The sequence below is a fragment of the Thermobia domestica genome, chromosome 1 (assembly GCF_964235325.1).
Source record: "Thermobia domestica chromosome 1, izTheDome1.hap1.1, whole genome shotgun sequence".
In the NCBI taxonomy this organism is placed as follows: Eukaryota; Metazoa; Arthropoda; class Insecta; order Zygentoma; family Lepismatidae; genus Thermobia; species Thermobia domestica.
In genome coordinates this window covers 161902151-161918186 of record NC_137454.1, presented here as the reverse complement: position 1 = coordinate 161918186, position 16036 = coordinate 161902151, and the positions used below count along the sequence as shown (strand labels likewise).

Sequence of the window (16036 nt, the reverse complement as noted above, 5' to 3'; positions counted from 1 at the left end):
ATAGCAATTGAATCTAGTGGTTCCTGGGATCAAGAGGGCTCAAAATTCATTAACGAAATTGGCAAGCGTATATCCATTAAATCGGGAGACACTCGAGCTAGGTCTTTTCTGGTTCAGCGCATAAGCATTGCCGTTCAGCGAGGGAACGTGGCCGCTATTATGGACACGTTACCCACTGGTAAAGAATTAGAAGAGATTTTTCTTTCATAATTTCTGACGGCGCTTAGTACACTAGGAGCATTGAAATTTGGAAATAAAGTTGGAGGGATCTAGAATGCATTTGAGCCCCGAGTCTTCTGGGAGTTAAAGCGCCGGTCAATGCATTATACAGAGCTATGTTAACCAGAAGAAAACTAATTCTGGTTTTCCCTTTCTCAGCAGAGAGCACAGTAGGTCAAATGCATCGACCTCCGTTTGAATCAATATTATTATTTTAAATATTTGTAAACAATCATATATTCAGCCGAGGTTTTCATCTAAGAATGTCGGAAAATTAATTGTTGTAAAAACGTTATATTCAAATTTCTGTTTGTTTCTGTAATTTTAAATTTTTAAATAATTATTGATTTTATTAGTATGTAAAAAATAATATGACTGTTAAAGAATTTAAACTTTGCCATAACAATTACTATATATATTTTTATATGAAATTCTTGATTGTATCTTGTACTGAGGATTTGTTTTTATCCTATAATTGATTTTTTAAACAATTGATAAACTTCCTTATTCGCAACAATATACTACAAACATGGATACGAAAAAAAAAATATTAACGAATGCAAAGCAAGATAACTTGTGAGAATTTATGTGAAATATGTGCAACGAATTGTGTTTGGAACAAATAGGATGTTGAATTTTTTTAAATAATTGTATTATTAATTGTAGTGTTTCTCTTGTAATTGTTATTATTAATTGTAATAGTAACTGTATCTCTTGATGAAGCCATGAACGCTAAGTTCTTACGGCGGAAAATGAAATAAATAAATAAATAAATTTTTAAAAAATCCAACCCTTGTATTTTATATTGAAAGTTAACATGTCATGATTATTACTACTATTTGGTACATAAAGTAGTCATTTTGTAATTTATGTTTACGACAAAATTATTGCACAGTTCTTCCAATAATATCATTAAAATTATTTGCCTTTATTAAGATTTTTCATTTTAATTTGTATGAATTTGGTATTTTCTTTTAGTAACATGCTGATAATATCATTGCCTCTTACAATCATTGAGCATCATGTAAGTTGTTAAAAGTATACACTTAATATTACGATTACATGTGTTGAGAATATTTATTACAGTAACGTATCCTTAACCTTGGACCCGCCTTTGGACCCGTTTCTCTTGCGTTTAAGTCAGCCGTATTATCGACTGAGCTAGAGCAGACCCAAACGTATTCCTTATAGTACCGGTATATTTTACTTTATCACAGCACAGTCCTTTAAAACAGTGTTCATAAAAGATTTTAACTAAGAAAAAGCAATCAAAAAATATCCATACTTCCCTGAAAACATATAACACCGCCATTAATATGCACCCACATAAATTTTGGAAAGTCGGCGCCGTTGAGTTGAAGCACACCTATCAAGCAATATTTCTGGGAATATATATTCCGATGAACAGGAAAAGGATTAATACAAAAATTTAAAGCTTACCTTTAGCTGCTGCAATTTCTTGGCATGATATTGTAACAGTATGTCCACATGCTGCAACTTCTGATCTGCACGGTTCTGTACACTTATTGTAGCATAAAGCTATGCACTTATGTCCACATAATAGTAATTTTTCACATTCTCTTTTACAAACGGACTGATTTGGATCTTGTGAGCAAAATGCAAACCTACTGTGACCACAATGTTTATACTTCGTGACGGTTTCCATGCATTTATAAAGCTTACAATCATCACCACATTTCCCCTTGCACTTATGACCACATGTCAATTGTCTGTTACAAATTTTGTCACAAACTATGTCAGAAGTATCACTACATTTTGTTTTATATGTATGCGAACACGATAAAGTTTTCTTTACAATGACTGAGCACGGATCGCATTGTTCCCAACAAGATTTCCTACATTCATGTGAACATTTTATTTTTCTGCTAGTACATGGTTTCATGCATTTATATTTCAGATGATCCGGATCTTGCAAGACATGGCACTTTTTCTCGCAAGTATGCCCACACGGTAAACGATATTCACAGGGAGCTGAGCATTTACTTCTGTCTGATCTACATAACATCTTTATCTTGTGCTGACAATGAGGAAATACCTCAGTGACTATACATTGAACTTCTTCAGGGTTATCGGAGCAACGCAATGTCTTCGTATGGCCACACGAAAGAGTTTTTGAGATTAAGACAGAGCATGCGCCACAATCTTCGAAACATTTTTTTGGACATATATGACCCACCTGACATAATACTCGTTCGCAATTTTCAAAACACTTATAATCTGTGTGTTCCCGGTTGTCAATGTGACAAACTGACTTACATTTATGTCCACAAGGTAGAACAAAATCGCATAATTTTAAGCAATTCCCTTCTGGAAATGCTTTAAAATCATCTGCTGTTGCTACTTTCACTGTTTCTGAAGGATGTACTTGACACTCCAATGTCAGATATTTTCCTATTCTAGACTGAGTTCTCAATGATTTAATTATTTTTCGCCATCCATCACTTTCAACTGCTAACATATTAGCATCTCCCATCATATAAAGACCTCCATTAGCTCTTGACAGTGCAGTTGCTATCCACTGTTCTTTGCCTACGTCACCAATAATTCCATTCTCGTTACTTACCACCAAAGACAAAATTACGATATCACACGCTTCATTTCGAAAATTCTGCACTGATGCTACTCTAATTCCATTTAGCAGAGGATACTGATCTTGTAACTGTAATTACAATGAAAATATACAGAAGTGATTAGCGAAAGCACAATTGATTTGCAAAATTTTAAACAAGTACTTGATATACCAGGATTATCTCTAAGATAGATTATTGTTTGCTGCAGATGTAATAATTATTGAATGGAAACATCTTTAAGTGGTGAATGAATATTTCTTCCCTTTTCAGCTTTAATAAATTTGTGTATACATGTAATTACTGACATAATCAGGTAATTTAAACTCACGAGAAGCGCTAATAGGTTATCTACCAAGACAGGAAGGAATGCAGATAGGCTTACCTGGTAATCACTGTTTTTGAAGTAGTCCCCATAGAGGTCTATGCACCGTCGCCACTTTGTTGATATCGAAGGAATCCTAGAGAAAAAAGTAGTCTTTGCCGTGGCCTACAAACCACTGGGAAACAGCCAGTTGAACCTCGTTGTCCAACGAAAAACGTTGGCCCCGCAGGTGTTTCTTCAAGTCTCGAAAGTAGAAATAGTCATCTGGGGTCATGTCCGGACTGTAGGGAGGAGGATTCAACACTTCGAAAACACAACCAGGAATTATTTTGTCCTGGTCCTCCTCAAAGAAGTCCAACAAGTCTTGGATCAGCTGTATCCGGCACTGTTCTTTCCCCATTCTGGCGGCGTAAGCATTCTGGGGACCCAATGAGCACAGACTTTTGGTATGTCCAAACGGTCATTCAGAATCATCAGAATGGATCCTTTGGATATACCACATGCTGCTGCAATCTCGGCGACCTTCATATGGCGATCCTGGAGGACAATGTCCTCAACTTTGCAGCACATTTCCGTGGTGACTGTATCCACAGGTCTCCCGGAACGGGGGTTATCCTCAATTCCCACTTGAATTGCTTTGACCAGTATTTGACATGGAATTCTGAAGGTGCTGCATCCCAGTACACTTTCACCAGTCGCTCGTGGATCTCCTTTGGTCCCTTTCCTTCTTTAGTGAGAACCTTGATGATCGAGCGGTGCTGCAATTTCTGCAAATCCATTGTTTGCGGCGTAACATAAACACTCTGCTCACGGCCATTGTTTTGCTCCGACTGACCTCAAATTGCACTCAAATTGAGTGGTGGGGTTACCCACAGTGGCCTTGGCGTACGTATCAGGCTTCATTCTGCTCCGCCTCTCCCTTCCTGTTTAGGTAGACAACTTATTGGATGCCCCTTGTATACCGGCACCCAATATTATTTGGCTTTTATTCATATTAATAACAAAATGAAAATTAAGATGTTACCTAAGGCTGCTCATCGAGTGGAAATAAATAATTATTAGCCTAATCAAGTGGTACTCAACCTTTTTGATCAACGACACATTTTGCTGAACGCCAACGACATCATGACCCAGTTCTTTGATTTTTTAATAATAATAATAATAATAATATATTATGTTAGTATAAGACTTTAAATTTCTATAAAATAGTGACTCAATGTAGTACTGAATATTGTTGCTACTATTGTAAGTATTGACTGATACAGTCTGTTTCAAAATTGATTTTAACTAATTACCAAATGCTTCATGTTTTTAAAATTTTAAAATTTCGTGACAGCCTATGCAATTACATGACATACCAGCGCGTCGCGACACATCAGTTGGGAGCCAATGGCCTAATCTTTAGAATTTATATTATTCTTGTTTATTTTACTTTTGTATTTATCTATAAATGACGTGTCCGCTTCAGATGCACTGTAATACGGTGCAAACTGTATGGAAAAAGGACGAAAATAAAAAAATACAATATGAATGCGAATAAATACTGTGAACTTGCCTGCTCCACTGAATATGAAAATTTGTGAATGCGAAATATATGAACTTCTCTCTTTTGAAGATACAGTTTAAATGTTACACTTGAAAATCTGTAGTTTATTACAAACTTGAACAAATTTCGCCTAACAATACTCACAAGGGACCATTCATTTTTTAACAATTCGATTTCTGAAAATGCTTGCTATTAAGGGATGCAGCACTGTAGAACTGTAGAACGCAATCTATTATTTTTATTAATAAATTTTATATGGTAGTATATTTAAACGTTTTCATTAATTTGCATATCAAAATGGAAATGGTTTCCTTTATCTTCATATATTATTTATATTATTAATTAACTTAGAATCGTATCTACTTTTATTTCCTAAGTATTGGTAATATTCAAGTTTATATCGAGAATGTAACTATAGATATTGGATTTCGTATATAGAAAGATAGACTCTAGTGAGTTGGAGATTTTTTTTAGGCAAACTTGTAGAAGACAACTAAGCTCCAAAAGGTCAGTCACCTATGCTTGGTCAGCCTTGCCAACTATATTGTGAGTTGAAACTAAACATTACTGTTTTATTTCTGTTAAGCACCTATAAGAATACTATACATAACTAAAAAATCATAAAACACCCTGAGTTGTAACACTACCGTACAGGCGACAGAAAGACGGATATTTGTCTATTGTCAAAATTTAACAAATAGATATAAAAACAGAAGGACAAAGATGTGTGAAAATCAAAGGATAACCACCGATTTCACAAGAATTCTAGCTGGCGTAGCGAATCTATCAAAACAGGCTGTGAATTCGTTCCAGGTTTACCAGATGAAGCAGTTTGTAATATCAAATAATAATAATAATAATTAAAATATGTAAGAATTAGTTTGTTTAAGAGTCAATTATGTCTTGGAAAGCTACGCGTACCCTTATTGTTTGTTTTACCTTCTCCGTCCTTCCGTATATCGTATCATAAAACTTTCTTTCAGCCGTAAAAAAATAGTACTGTCTGGTATTGGAGGGTGAAGTTTTGGCTTTCTGCTGGGGACAGACGGAGACTGGGAATCCTTACCCTAAGAAATTGATTCAAATAAAGTTAATAGAGGATGACAACTCCATACCACATATATATATGGTAGCAAAGATATGTATATACTTGTAAGTAAAGTAGATGTATGTTTAATTTCATTCTATAATTAATAATTTGTAAAATTGTCACCCGGAAGCAGAAAACTCCGAAGTATTATGGTTGTCAGCGACATTGTGAATTCTTTCCGCTAGAGGGCACCAGTGACTAAGCAAACAAGAAAAGAAAATGTCAAGTGGTGAAAAACATATTAACCGGCCTATTTTAAATGCAAAATTTTAAGATTATATCAAAAGGGGACTATAACATTCTTGGTATCTAATGAAAGGCCAAAGCATGCAGATTTTAGTGCTTGATTCGAAACGAGGTGATAATCTATAAGAAGTGAATTATTTGAGTATAAAGTCAATGTAAATAAAAATCGGCATACTTTCTTCCAAAGTTCCATTAGCAGGTAGATAGACAATAGAAAAGGTTATCTCTATTGAAAAGCCAGTAGCTTTGATGCGAGACACGACTCTTGTGCGTCAAACCCCTTTTACAAAACCAAAAATCTGGAGAACATGGCAGTTGGTGGTTAGATCGGGTCTGTGCAGTGGCTGCTGGTGCCACGATATTCAACAGAGTTAGTTGCAATTGAAGATAGGTGAATATATCTATATTCAAGTTGAGTTTAATTAAGTGCGGTAAGTTGCATCATTGGTGGTCAAAATAACTTAAACGAACTGTTTTAATGTTCTAGACTATATGCATTTTGAGATCCAATCTGACAATACTGGAAACAAATTCACGCATCTTGCGTATGCAGCAACAAACCACTAATATATATATATATATATATATATATATATATATATATAAAAGTTTGAAGTGGTTAAAAAGTAGTGGCCTTAAAGTTATAATCAGGCACCAAGGACTTAATCTACGTTAGGACGCTACGGAAACCGTTCTAAAAGAAAATTATCAACAAGAAAGAAGAGACACTAAAATTGGGATTAACGCTGTGAAGTAACGGACATACCTACCTGGGGGAATTAAAGATGAACTGTGCAGTGGATACAAATATATGTTATTAATTATGAACTAGTGATTTTTAAAAAAAATCATAAGATAGTTTTTTTTTTTTTTTCAACTGTGAACATATAGTACATCGATATAAATTAAGTGCTTTGGTTTAAGTGATTAAGTGTTGTGTTTGGAGTTACCACCTTCCCTAACAGAATTTCGGCTGGTATGATAAGTACCAGAATAATTTGTTTGTTTCTTGCAGGCTTGCTGGATTCCATGTTCTTTAATATCAGATGTTCGAAACTAGTAAGGTAATCACATACCTATTCTTTGATAAACCAAGGTGGCAGATAATTCATGCGTAAGACCACATATCAAAGAAAGTCCGAAAGGGGCTACAGGACTTTAAATAAGGAACTCACACTTACAGGAATGGCATTATAGAAATTATATAAAATATTTGTTTATCTTAGCTCTACCGACTTTTATCTAAATTTCAGTAATTTCTATTATTTTATTTGGCATACCATTAGATTTTCTTTAGATTTGGATGATACAACATTCCTGTAAGTAAAGGGGTAGTAAGAGAGAGATTTACATATGAGTTCAATACGGAGATTTCTCTTTTCTTTCCCTGCACTCCACAGCGCCCAAAGAAACCGACAGAAACAAGTTTTTAGCGTCAGACCGTAAACAGGGGCGAATATAAAGGGGTCCAAAGTTCGAATACGTCTCGGTTCAGACGTTCAGAAAAGTCTGTTGCGGACCCGCGCGAGTCGGAAATACATTGGTTCTTATCATTCACGCCACACGTGCAGACTCCCGCACGACTCTGCTGCGGACAAAAATTGAGTTGCGGGGACTGCTGACTTGCAGCGAGTCCGCACAGGTGTAGCGGGCCGGAAAACCATTGCTGGCAATGAGTCAAGCCACACGTGCAGACTTTCCCGCGCCCGCAGAAATGGAAAGCGAAGATTTGAATGAAGAACTATTCATTAACGAAATACAAAAATATAACGAGATATGGAATTTAAAGTGCGAAATGTATAGAAATAGAAATTAAAAAAAAAAAAAAAAAACGGGATGCATGAAATAAGGTGTATGAAACCTTATGTGAGAAATTTAATGAAAAAACAGAAGAAAAAACAGCATTGGTATGTATTATTATTACTTTTCAATGTTAAAATCTAATATTCATGTAGTATTTGAATTTGATTTTCGTTTAGCGTCCCTTTCCAGCAGCGAGGCTATGACTACTTTTTTGTGATAACAATAGACAACAAATACGCTTGGAGAACAAGCCTTTATTGTTAATGCAGTTTCTTTGATGAGATTTCTTGTCACTCACTCCGGAATGAACCGACTGTTTATAACGTACGTTGCATTATACTTTAGGTCGAGGTCACGTATTATATAGCCTCTGTGCTCAAAAGGGACGCTGAAGTCCAAAACAACCATCAACATAATAGCAGAACAGAAAAGAAAGAAAAAAACATCGTTTTTCGGCTGACAATTGTTGTCTTTATTTGTTAATGTACTAAATTTTATATATATATATATATATATATATATATATATATATATATATATATATATATATATATATATATATAGAGAGAGAGAGAGAGAGAGAGAGAGAGAGAGAGAGAGAGAGTTAATACGAAAGTTGTTGAACATGAGGGTACTCATGTGGTTAAAAAATAAAAAGCATGCTCGAGATGTAACAGAAATATTTTTGTTTCTCGTACAATTGTGTAGGGGAAATGGAAAAGGCTGAAAGTGCCAAAAAATAAAAAATCGGTTTTTTGCATGGAATGTGTTGTAAACGACATCGCCAATAGCCTAGAGAAGGTCCAAAGTGCCAGAAAAATTCCTACTAGTTTCTAGAGCAGTCGCAAGGAGCAGCACCGTAAAGGATAAACTACAGTTTCAGGAAGTTTTTTATTGAATACTGGAAATTTTACTTTGTGGCACTTTCAGCCTTTTCCATTTCCATTACACAATTGGTAATATTGTCCACGTCGTTGCTATTCTAGAGATAACAACTGAATGTTTTCTTACATAAAGAACAATTTAAACAAAATTAGCTTGCCATGGAACTCTACCTATGTCGCTTACAAAATAATCAGCCCATCTGTTTCTGCTTCCGTTTGCTGCATTGCCTCCTTGTGGTGTGCTACACGTATTGGGAATTTCCTCAAAACCTTCTATCGTTAAATGTCACAATTATAAAAATGTTTCCTTTTTCTCACCTTAGAAATGGATTATTCGGAAACACTAAATCCATTATTTTTATTTAAGAGTTTACATTAAGAACTTCACATCTCCAATCTAAGCTAGTCCTCATATTGAACACTTTCTCAATATATAACGAGAAATGTCACTACTATAGGAATGAAATGAAATCCTTAAGTTTTACGTCGCACGCATATACCGGGTAGGCTAAAGGAAATCATGATAATTATGATAAATGAATGAAATGGTGGAATGAATCAAGTGGGAGGAAACGGGAGGACCCCGAGAAAACTCACGCACATGGTGCTTCTCGCACCACAAAGCCCACTTGACGCAAGCTGGGATCGAACCAGACGTGAACACTCTATCACTGAGCCACCGGACCCCACTACTATAGAAATCCCCCATCTGCCCTTCAAGAGAAAATTTTCAAAGACGCTGAAACCTGTGCTCCATTATTTTTATTATGAGTTTGCATGCCGGATTTTACATCTCTAACTGAAGCGAATCCTCACATTCGGTAATTTGTGAATAAATAAAGGGAAATTTTACTATTATTGAAACGCCCCCTTTTGAGTGGGATATTCGGGAAGTCTCAAATAAATGTCTCATTTTTAATTTAAAGACACCAACTGTGTCAAAAATCGAAATTAGTCACGCAATTGTTAAACTACGCCAGTGGCCGCTAATAACATCTGAAAATGTCTATGAATAGGTCTTCGAATGTTTAACTTGCTGTGCTTTTACAAACGATAATTAGTTAACATAATTAACTTACCTTAATGTAACAGCCAGAGCTCCTCCGTGGCTAAGCGGTTAGCTTACGCGCCTTTGGCGGGGGAGGCGCGGGTTCGATTCCCGTCGGGAGCTCATGTGATTCGGATTCCACGTTAATCAGTAGGTCCACGTCTCATATTGCCTCGCTGCTGAACGGGACGTTAAATTCAAATTCAACTCATTAATGTAACAGCCAACATTTCAATTGGTGGTATCGCAAGTCTCATGAAAGTATCTTCTGCTTTAATTTTATCACTTATTTTCGATAAGAGTTCATCAAATGAAGTGATGCTCATGCGAAAATAATTAAAGAACTTTTCTTCGTCATTGCGCAAATCAATAAACATGGAAGAAAATTCACTTTTAAGCGGTCGTGAGCTTAACATACGGATGAACCCAATATCGTCTCTGTTTCTTCCTTAGGATTTTACTGGCTAAGTATACAAAAACAGCACGTTTTCTTCTTTCAATTTCCATCTTCATTCAACTGCAGCTGGTAATAAAATGAGCTGTTTTCCATGTCTATGTAAAGTGGTTGGGCTGAGACGCCCGCACGAGTCTGCTGCGAGTCTGTTGCGGGCCCGCAACAGACTTTTCTGCACGTCTGAACCGAGCCTACAGGACACAGAAGTGCATATAAACAGTGGTGTAGCAATAGGGTAGGCAGGGTAGGCATTGCCTATGGGCGCAGGGCATTTCGGTATAATAGGGGGCGCCCCAGATTTTCATTTTAAAAAAATGCAAATTATATAAATGGAGCCCAAGTTTTCGCGTTCTTCATTTCCAAACATGGCAAGAATAAAAATTCCTGCTCACTTCACTTGGAGTTTATTACATTTGCGTATCAAATTATTTACATTACTGTTGTTTATTTATACTACCACTGCAAAAACGTCCGAATTTTACATGAGTATATTTTAATGAACAGTGCACTCTGTCCAGTTTACTTTTAAAAGACATACCACAACGATACAAAACGAAAAACGGCTAATACCCTCTCACTGATAATTTTCGGTTTATGCCCGTTTCTGCGCGTACGCTTTGTAGATGGTCATGCATGGGGCCTATTCGATAGGTGAGGGGGCGCCACTAGGGTTTTGCCTAGGGGCACCAAAGGCTATTGTTACGCCACTGCATATAAACATCATGTAATTTAGAAGCGAGTGAAGGAATTGAGATCAAATTTGAGGTGTGAGTATCGAATGTGAAGCTCTTCGGAATAGGTATATTGCGCATCATGTCGGCCATCTTAAAAGTCGCCTTATTTGAGTTATCGAAAATAAAGAAACAGGAAAGAAATTATGTGGCATATCAATTTATGCTACTTTGTTCCCAGAAATTCAAATATGAAGTTAGATTTTACCAACCCTTATATGTTGTTGTGGATTCTGGAAATTTCGAACAGGCGAAATTAATGGTAGTGTATTCTGCCATTTCAGTCGATTCAACGTAAACCAAGAATAACATCAAAATAGTGTTTGAGAACAGTTCTACAATTATTACAGTTGATAAGAAACTACTATGTTGTTAAGGCAATCTTGAAAAGTGCTTGGGAGATACCAGTATAAAATCTTAAGGTTTTAAAAAAGTTCAGAAGTAAGTAGGACTAACCTTGGATTGACAACATATCTTATGCACGTTTAGTTGCATTTGTTGTGTACCTTAAGAATGATTGTGTGGTAAATACAAAAGTGGCAACAACAGTGAGCACATCTGAAGAACGATAAAGATAAACAATCAGGCGCCTCACAGTTTTCACCCGTATTGAAATTGAAGCAGGAGTCCGAAATGATTCAGGTGCGTCTTGAAGATATCCAGTTTTGTAAAATACATATCTTATCATGGCTTGGAACTTTGAGGTTGTGAACTGGAAGTGAGTGAGTGATGCAGGTTAATAAAGTTGTCTCGTTGCCAGATTTTAAAGTCCGAAGACATGAGAATGGTGTTGGTTGTGTATTTTACAAAGTATTTAACAAAAAAATGGTAGAATACACTACCATTAATTTCGCCTGTTCAAAATTTCCAGAATCCGTAACTACTCAACGCATAAGGTTTGGTAAAAATTAACTTCATATTTGAATTTCTGGGAACAAGCTAGTATAAATTGATATGCCACATGATTTCCTTCCTGTTTCTTTATTTTCGATAACTCAAATATGGCGAATTTGAAGATGGCCGACATGATGTGCAATATACCTATTACGAAAAGCTTCACACTCGATACTCACACCTCAAATTTGATCTCAATTCCTCTAATTGTTTCAAAATCACGTGATGTTTATATGCACTTTCTGCGTCCTGTATTCGAACTTTGAACCCTTTTATCTCCGGCCCTGTTCACGGTATGCCGCTAAAAACTTGTTTTTCTCGGTTTCTTTGGGTGCTGCATCCGATGACAGAAAGCATTTTCAGAAATCGAACTGTCAAAAAAAAAAAAAAAAAAAAAAAAAGTTCCCTTGTCAGACACGTGAAAGTGTATCAATGAAAATAAAAACTCAAAAATTTTCAGTAGCTGGTAAAACTCTCGCGTAGTTATCGTTTTCGATGCTAAGGCGATAGGAGAGAAAAAGCTACTAATGATGACAGAAAGGCGTTTTTGTGTGTTGGATTTTCGCGTTTATCAGTCTCTTATCACTGTACAACCAGGGGTAAAAGTGATGGGGAACGCGGGAGGAAGCCGTCCTTCAACCTCGAAAAAATATGTACGGCGTCCCGCCAGTTCCTAAAAAATTAAAATGGACAAAGATAGCAGGGGGCGGCGTGACGTCATGGCGCTACCTATCATCCCCCAATCTTTTCAGATCCACTTTAAACCCTGTGTACAACGTAATTTTAAAAGGAAGTTTGACGAATATGCATCCGATGAGATCAGTATTAAGGATGCGCACGCGGCGAAACATGCCTCGAATCTCGACTCGACTCGAATTCGAGTCGAGAAACACTTTGTAAAGTTCGAGACAAACGTATTTCTTGACTCGAATTTACGAGTCGAGACACAAGTTGAGTCGAGGCTGATCGTAAAAATCTCGACTCGACTCGAATGTCTCGAAAATCTTTCTATAATTTTTAAAATTATTTTGAAGAAAGTATTCACTCGGCACGAGAATTTCGCAAATTGCAGGACTGGTCGGGTGTTCGAGAAGTGCTGTGGTGAGTGTCTTCAACAAGTGGTGAAACCAAGGGGAAACGACGTCCAAACGTCGAGGGGTTGGTCTTATCTCATTACAGATGTTGGACGTCGTTGGTTGGGCAGACTAGTAAAACAGGACAGGCAGCGAACTGTGTCGGAACCAACATCAGACTTTAATGCTGGGCAAAGTACAAGTCTGTCTGAACTAGTGTTGTAAACTTTCTAAAAATTTTGAACCTGTTGGTTAAAACTTTTTTTTTTATTTCTTTCCGGAAACATTGGAAAAATTTAAAAAAAATAAAAATGTTTGTATTAGGATAATTTTACTAGCAATGGAATCTTTTTTTTCAAACGCGTGAAAAATATAAGTTCAGAAATTTTAATATTGCGAATATTAAAATATAAGCACTCGAAAATAAAACTATCACAATTATATATATATATATATATATATATATATATATATATATATCCAGTATATGTTTGTCCCCCACAGAAAAGTCTATATGTTTGTCTCGACAATGAGATCTCAAAACCCACAAGTGCTAGAAACGTACCCGTTTTGATTTGGACCCGTTTGGCCGAATCCCGTTTCGCCGAACGACCTTACAGCTATTTAGATCAAAACTCTTATCAGATCTTGATTTCGGCGAAAGGGGATATCCCGTATGGCTGAATCCCCTTTCGCCGAAAATGGAGTTAGGGAAATCTTGACCTGTTTGAGGGATTATTCTTTGAGAGTCAGGGAAAGAATTTCCTTGACTGGTTAGGGACTTATGTTCTTCATGGGAATCTAAAGGAGTCAAACAAAGTCTCAATTTATATCTATATATCTATATCTATATCTATCTATCTATCTATCTATCTATATATATATATATATATATATATATATATATATATATATATATATATATATTAGTTATCACGGGGAGATATCACTTATTAAAAGATTTACAGGTACGTACTTTTTGTTATGTGGTTTAGTGTTTTAACAACTAATATCCAGTCACTAGAACACGAAGTCTAGAAGCCTGTGACGTTTGCCTATTGTCATATACAGCGCTTTTCGGATTCCTATTTCGGAACTTTAACAGATACAGACTTGAATCTATTTTCTGAAAGTACTTGAATCATATTATGTTTATGCAAAAGCTATTTGTAGTTGTTTAAAAAAAAAAGACCTAGGAAAAGGCAGTAAAAATACAAAACATCTGTTATTTTGTTGAATCTCGGAATCCTCGCGTTTTGTTAGTTGTTTGTTCAGAAAGGTTTCAGTTGTTCATCTTAGTTCCATTAATTTCCTTTGTACGGGATTTCTTTTTTAAATCTACTTAAATGTGTATGGTTTGCAACGCGTTTCTGTATATTTCACGGTATGAGGTGAAGCATGGAACCTGAACCTTCCATTCAGGTATATTTAAGATTGAAAGTTAGAGTTTTATCAAAATAATACTTTTGGCGCATGGGTAAATAGTTTGTTACAGCCGTCAATAGTTTATGGGTTTGCTATCCTTTAGACTTTTCCCTATTGAAACTTAGGAAAGATACTGTAGAATCTCAGTCAGTATGGTCAGCCACTGACAAGTGAGATCGAACCCAGGTTACCCAATGTTACTAAACGTTTTGACCCTATTTGGGTCCGAGCAGTTTTAACCCATTTTCTCAATGTAATTACATGCTATTATAATTTGAGATCATAATTATTCCCTTCGTTGGATAAACACTAAAATCTAAACTTATGTAGCTTTCTGAAATACGCTTCTGGGACTTCTCTCCAGTATGCTTTTTGTGATACGAGAGCAATGGATAATTTGAAGCTGCGCATATACTAACATATTTCTCTGTGTAGACATAGTTTTTAGATGTTATTTATTCAGATTGGTTAAGAATGTGTCGATTAATAATACATTGAAAAATTATTTTCGTTCGGATTGGTTTCAAATTTATGCATGTTTTAACTTTCTTTTGCAGGGAGATAATAACTAAAGGTGAAATGAAGACAGAAACTGCAGTAGCTCTGCCTACTTACGATAGTATTAGACACAAGTTGTACAATGTACGAGCTTCAGCTAGTCCACCACTTCCACAGAACTCAGAAGAAAATTTATTTAAATTATATGGTATGTTTGAATTGCATTACAACATCAACTTATTTATATTACCATATCCGCCGAAAATATAAAAAATAAACCACAGATTAGAAAGTACACATTACTGATAATAAAAGGGAGGCTAGTTCGAGTTTTACTTATCGTCGTTGTGCACGAAATTGTTTCAATCCGTCAAGGAAATTCTTTCCCTGACTCTCAAGGAAAAATCCCTCAAACAGGTCACGATTTCCCTAACTCCATTTTCGGCGAAAGGGGATTCGACCAAACGGGATAACTCGTTTTGCCGAAGATAAGATTTGATAAGAGTTTTGATCTAAATAGCTGTAAGGTCGTTCGGCGAAACGGGATTCGGCCAAACGGGACTACACGCCCGTTTTCACTAGTCGATTCCAAATTTTGTGTAAATTGTCCAGTTCTAATTGAATATTTAAAAACACATGGTCATTAGTTCTTTATTACATTTTTAGGGGTACACTGGAAGTACTGAATTTCTTTTTAAAAAAGTAAAGCATCATACCCTACGAGTTATATATTCCAACATCACAAAGTTGTATATAGGGGGTTGTATATCTCTCAGACATTTGTGTCATGGCCTAATGATAATGAAAAACGAAGGATAACCATTTATCCAGTCTAAGATGAATCTTTATTGTTTTGAGTGTTTTGCCCAATGAACACCATATACAACGATATTGTATATTTATTTTGTAATTTTTTCTATTTTTATATCTTGGTTTTGGGCAACGGTGCTTAAAAGTAGATAATCTGTCATGTAGAAGAAGAAGAAGAAGAAAAGAATTTATATGTTATTGATTATATATATAGAAATAATTAAGATTTAATCTGAATAGTTGAAATATATGTTGGTTTTATCGATGTAATCTGCATTTATAGTTGTTATAACAGCAGATAACAGTTTATTTTAAAAACGTTGCTGAGAACCGAAGAAAAAAAGTATAATTAATGAAGTTACGTGAAAAGGAATTAAAAGGTCATAATCACACAAGTGGACG

At 35.7% G+C, this 16036-nt stretch overlaps 1 protein-coding gene across 1 annotated transcript in view; it reads right to left on the bottom strand.

Annotated features, from left to right (window-relative positions):
• Window positions 1–16036, bottom strand: part of LOC145670136 (NFX1-type zinc finger-containing protein 1-like) — a 242788-nt gene that overhangs the window by 108303 nt on the left and 118449 nt on the right. The window contains exon 8 of the mRNA XM_081738515.1: window positions 1660–2899. Within this exon, the coding sequence (XP_081594641.1) occupies window positions 1660–2899 (1240 nt within the window). The remainder of the gene's footprint in view (window positions 1–1659; window positions 2900–16036) is intronic.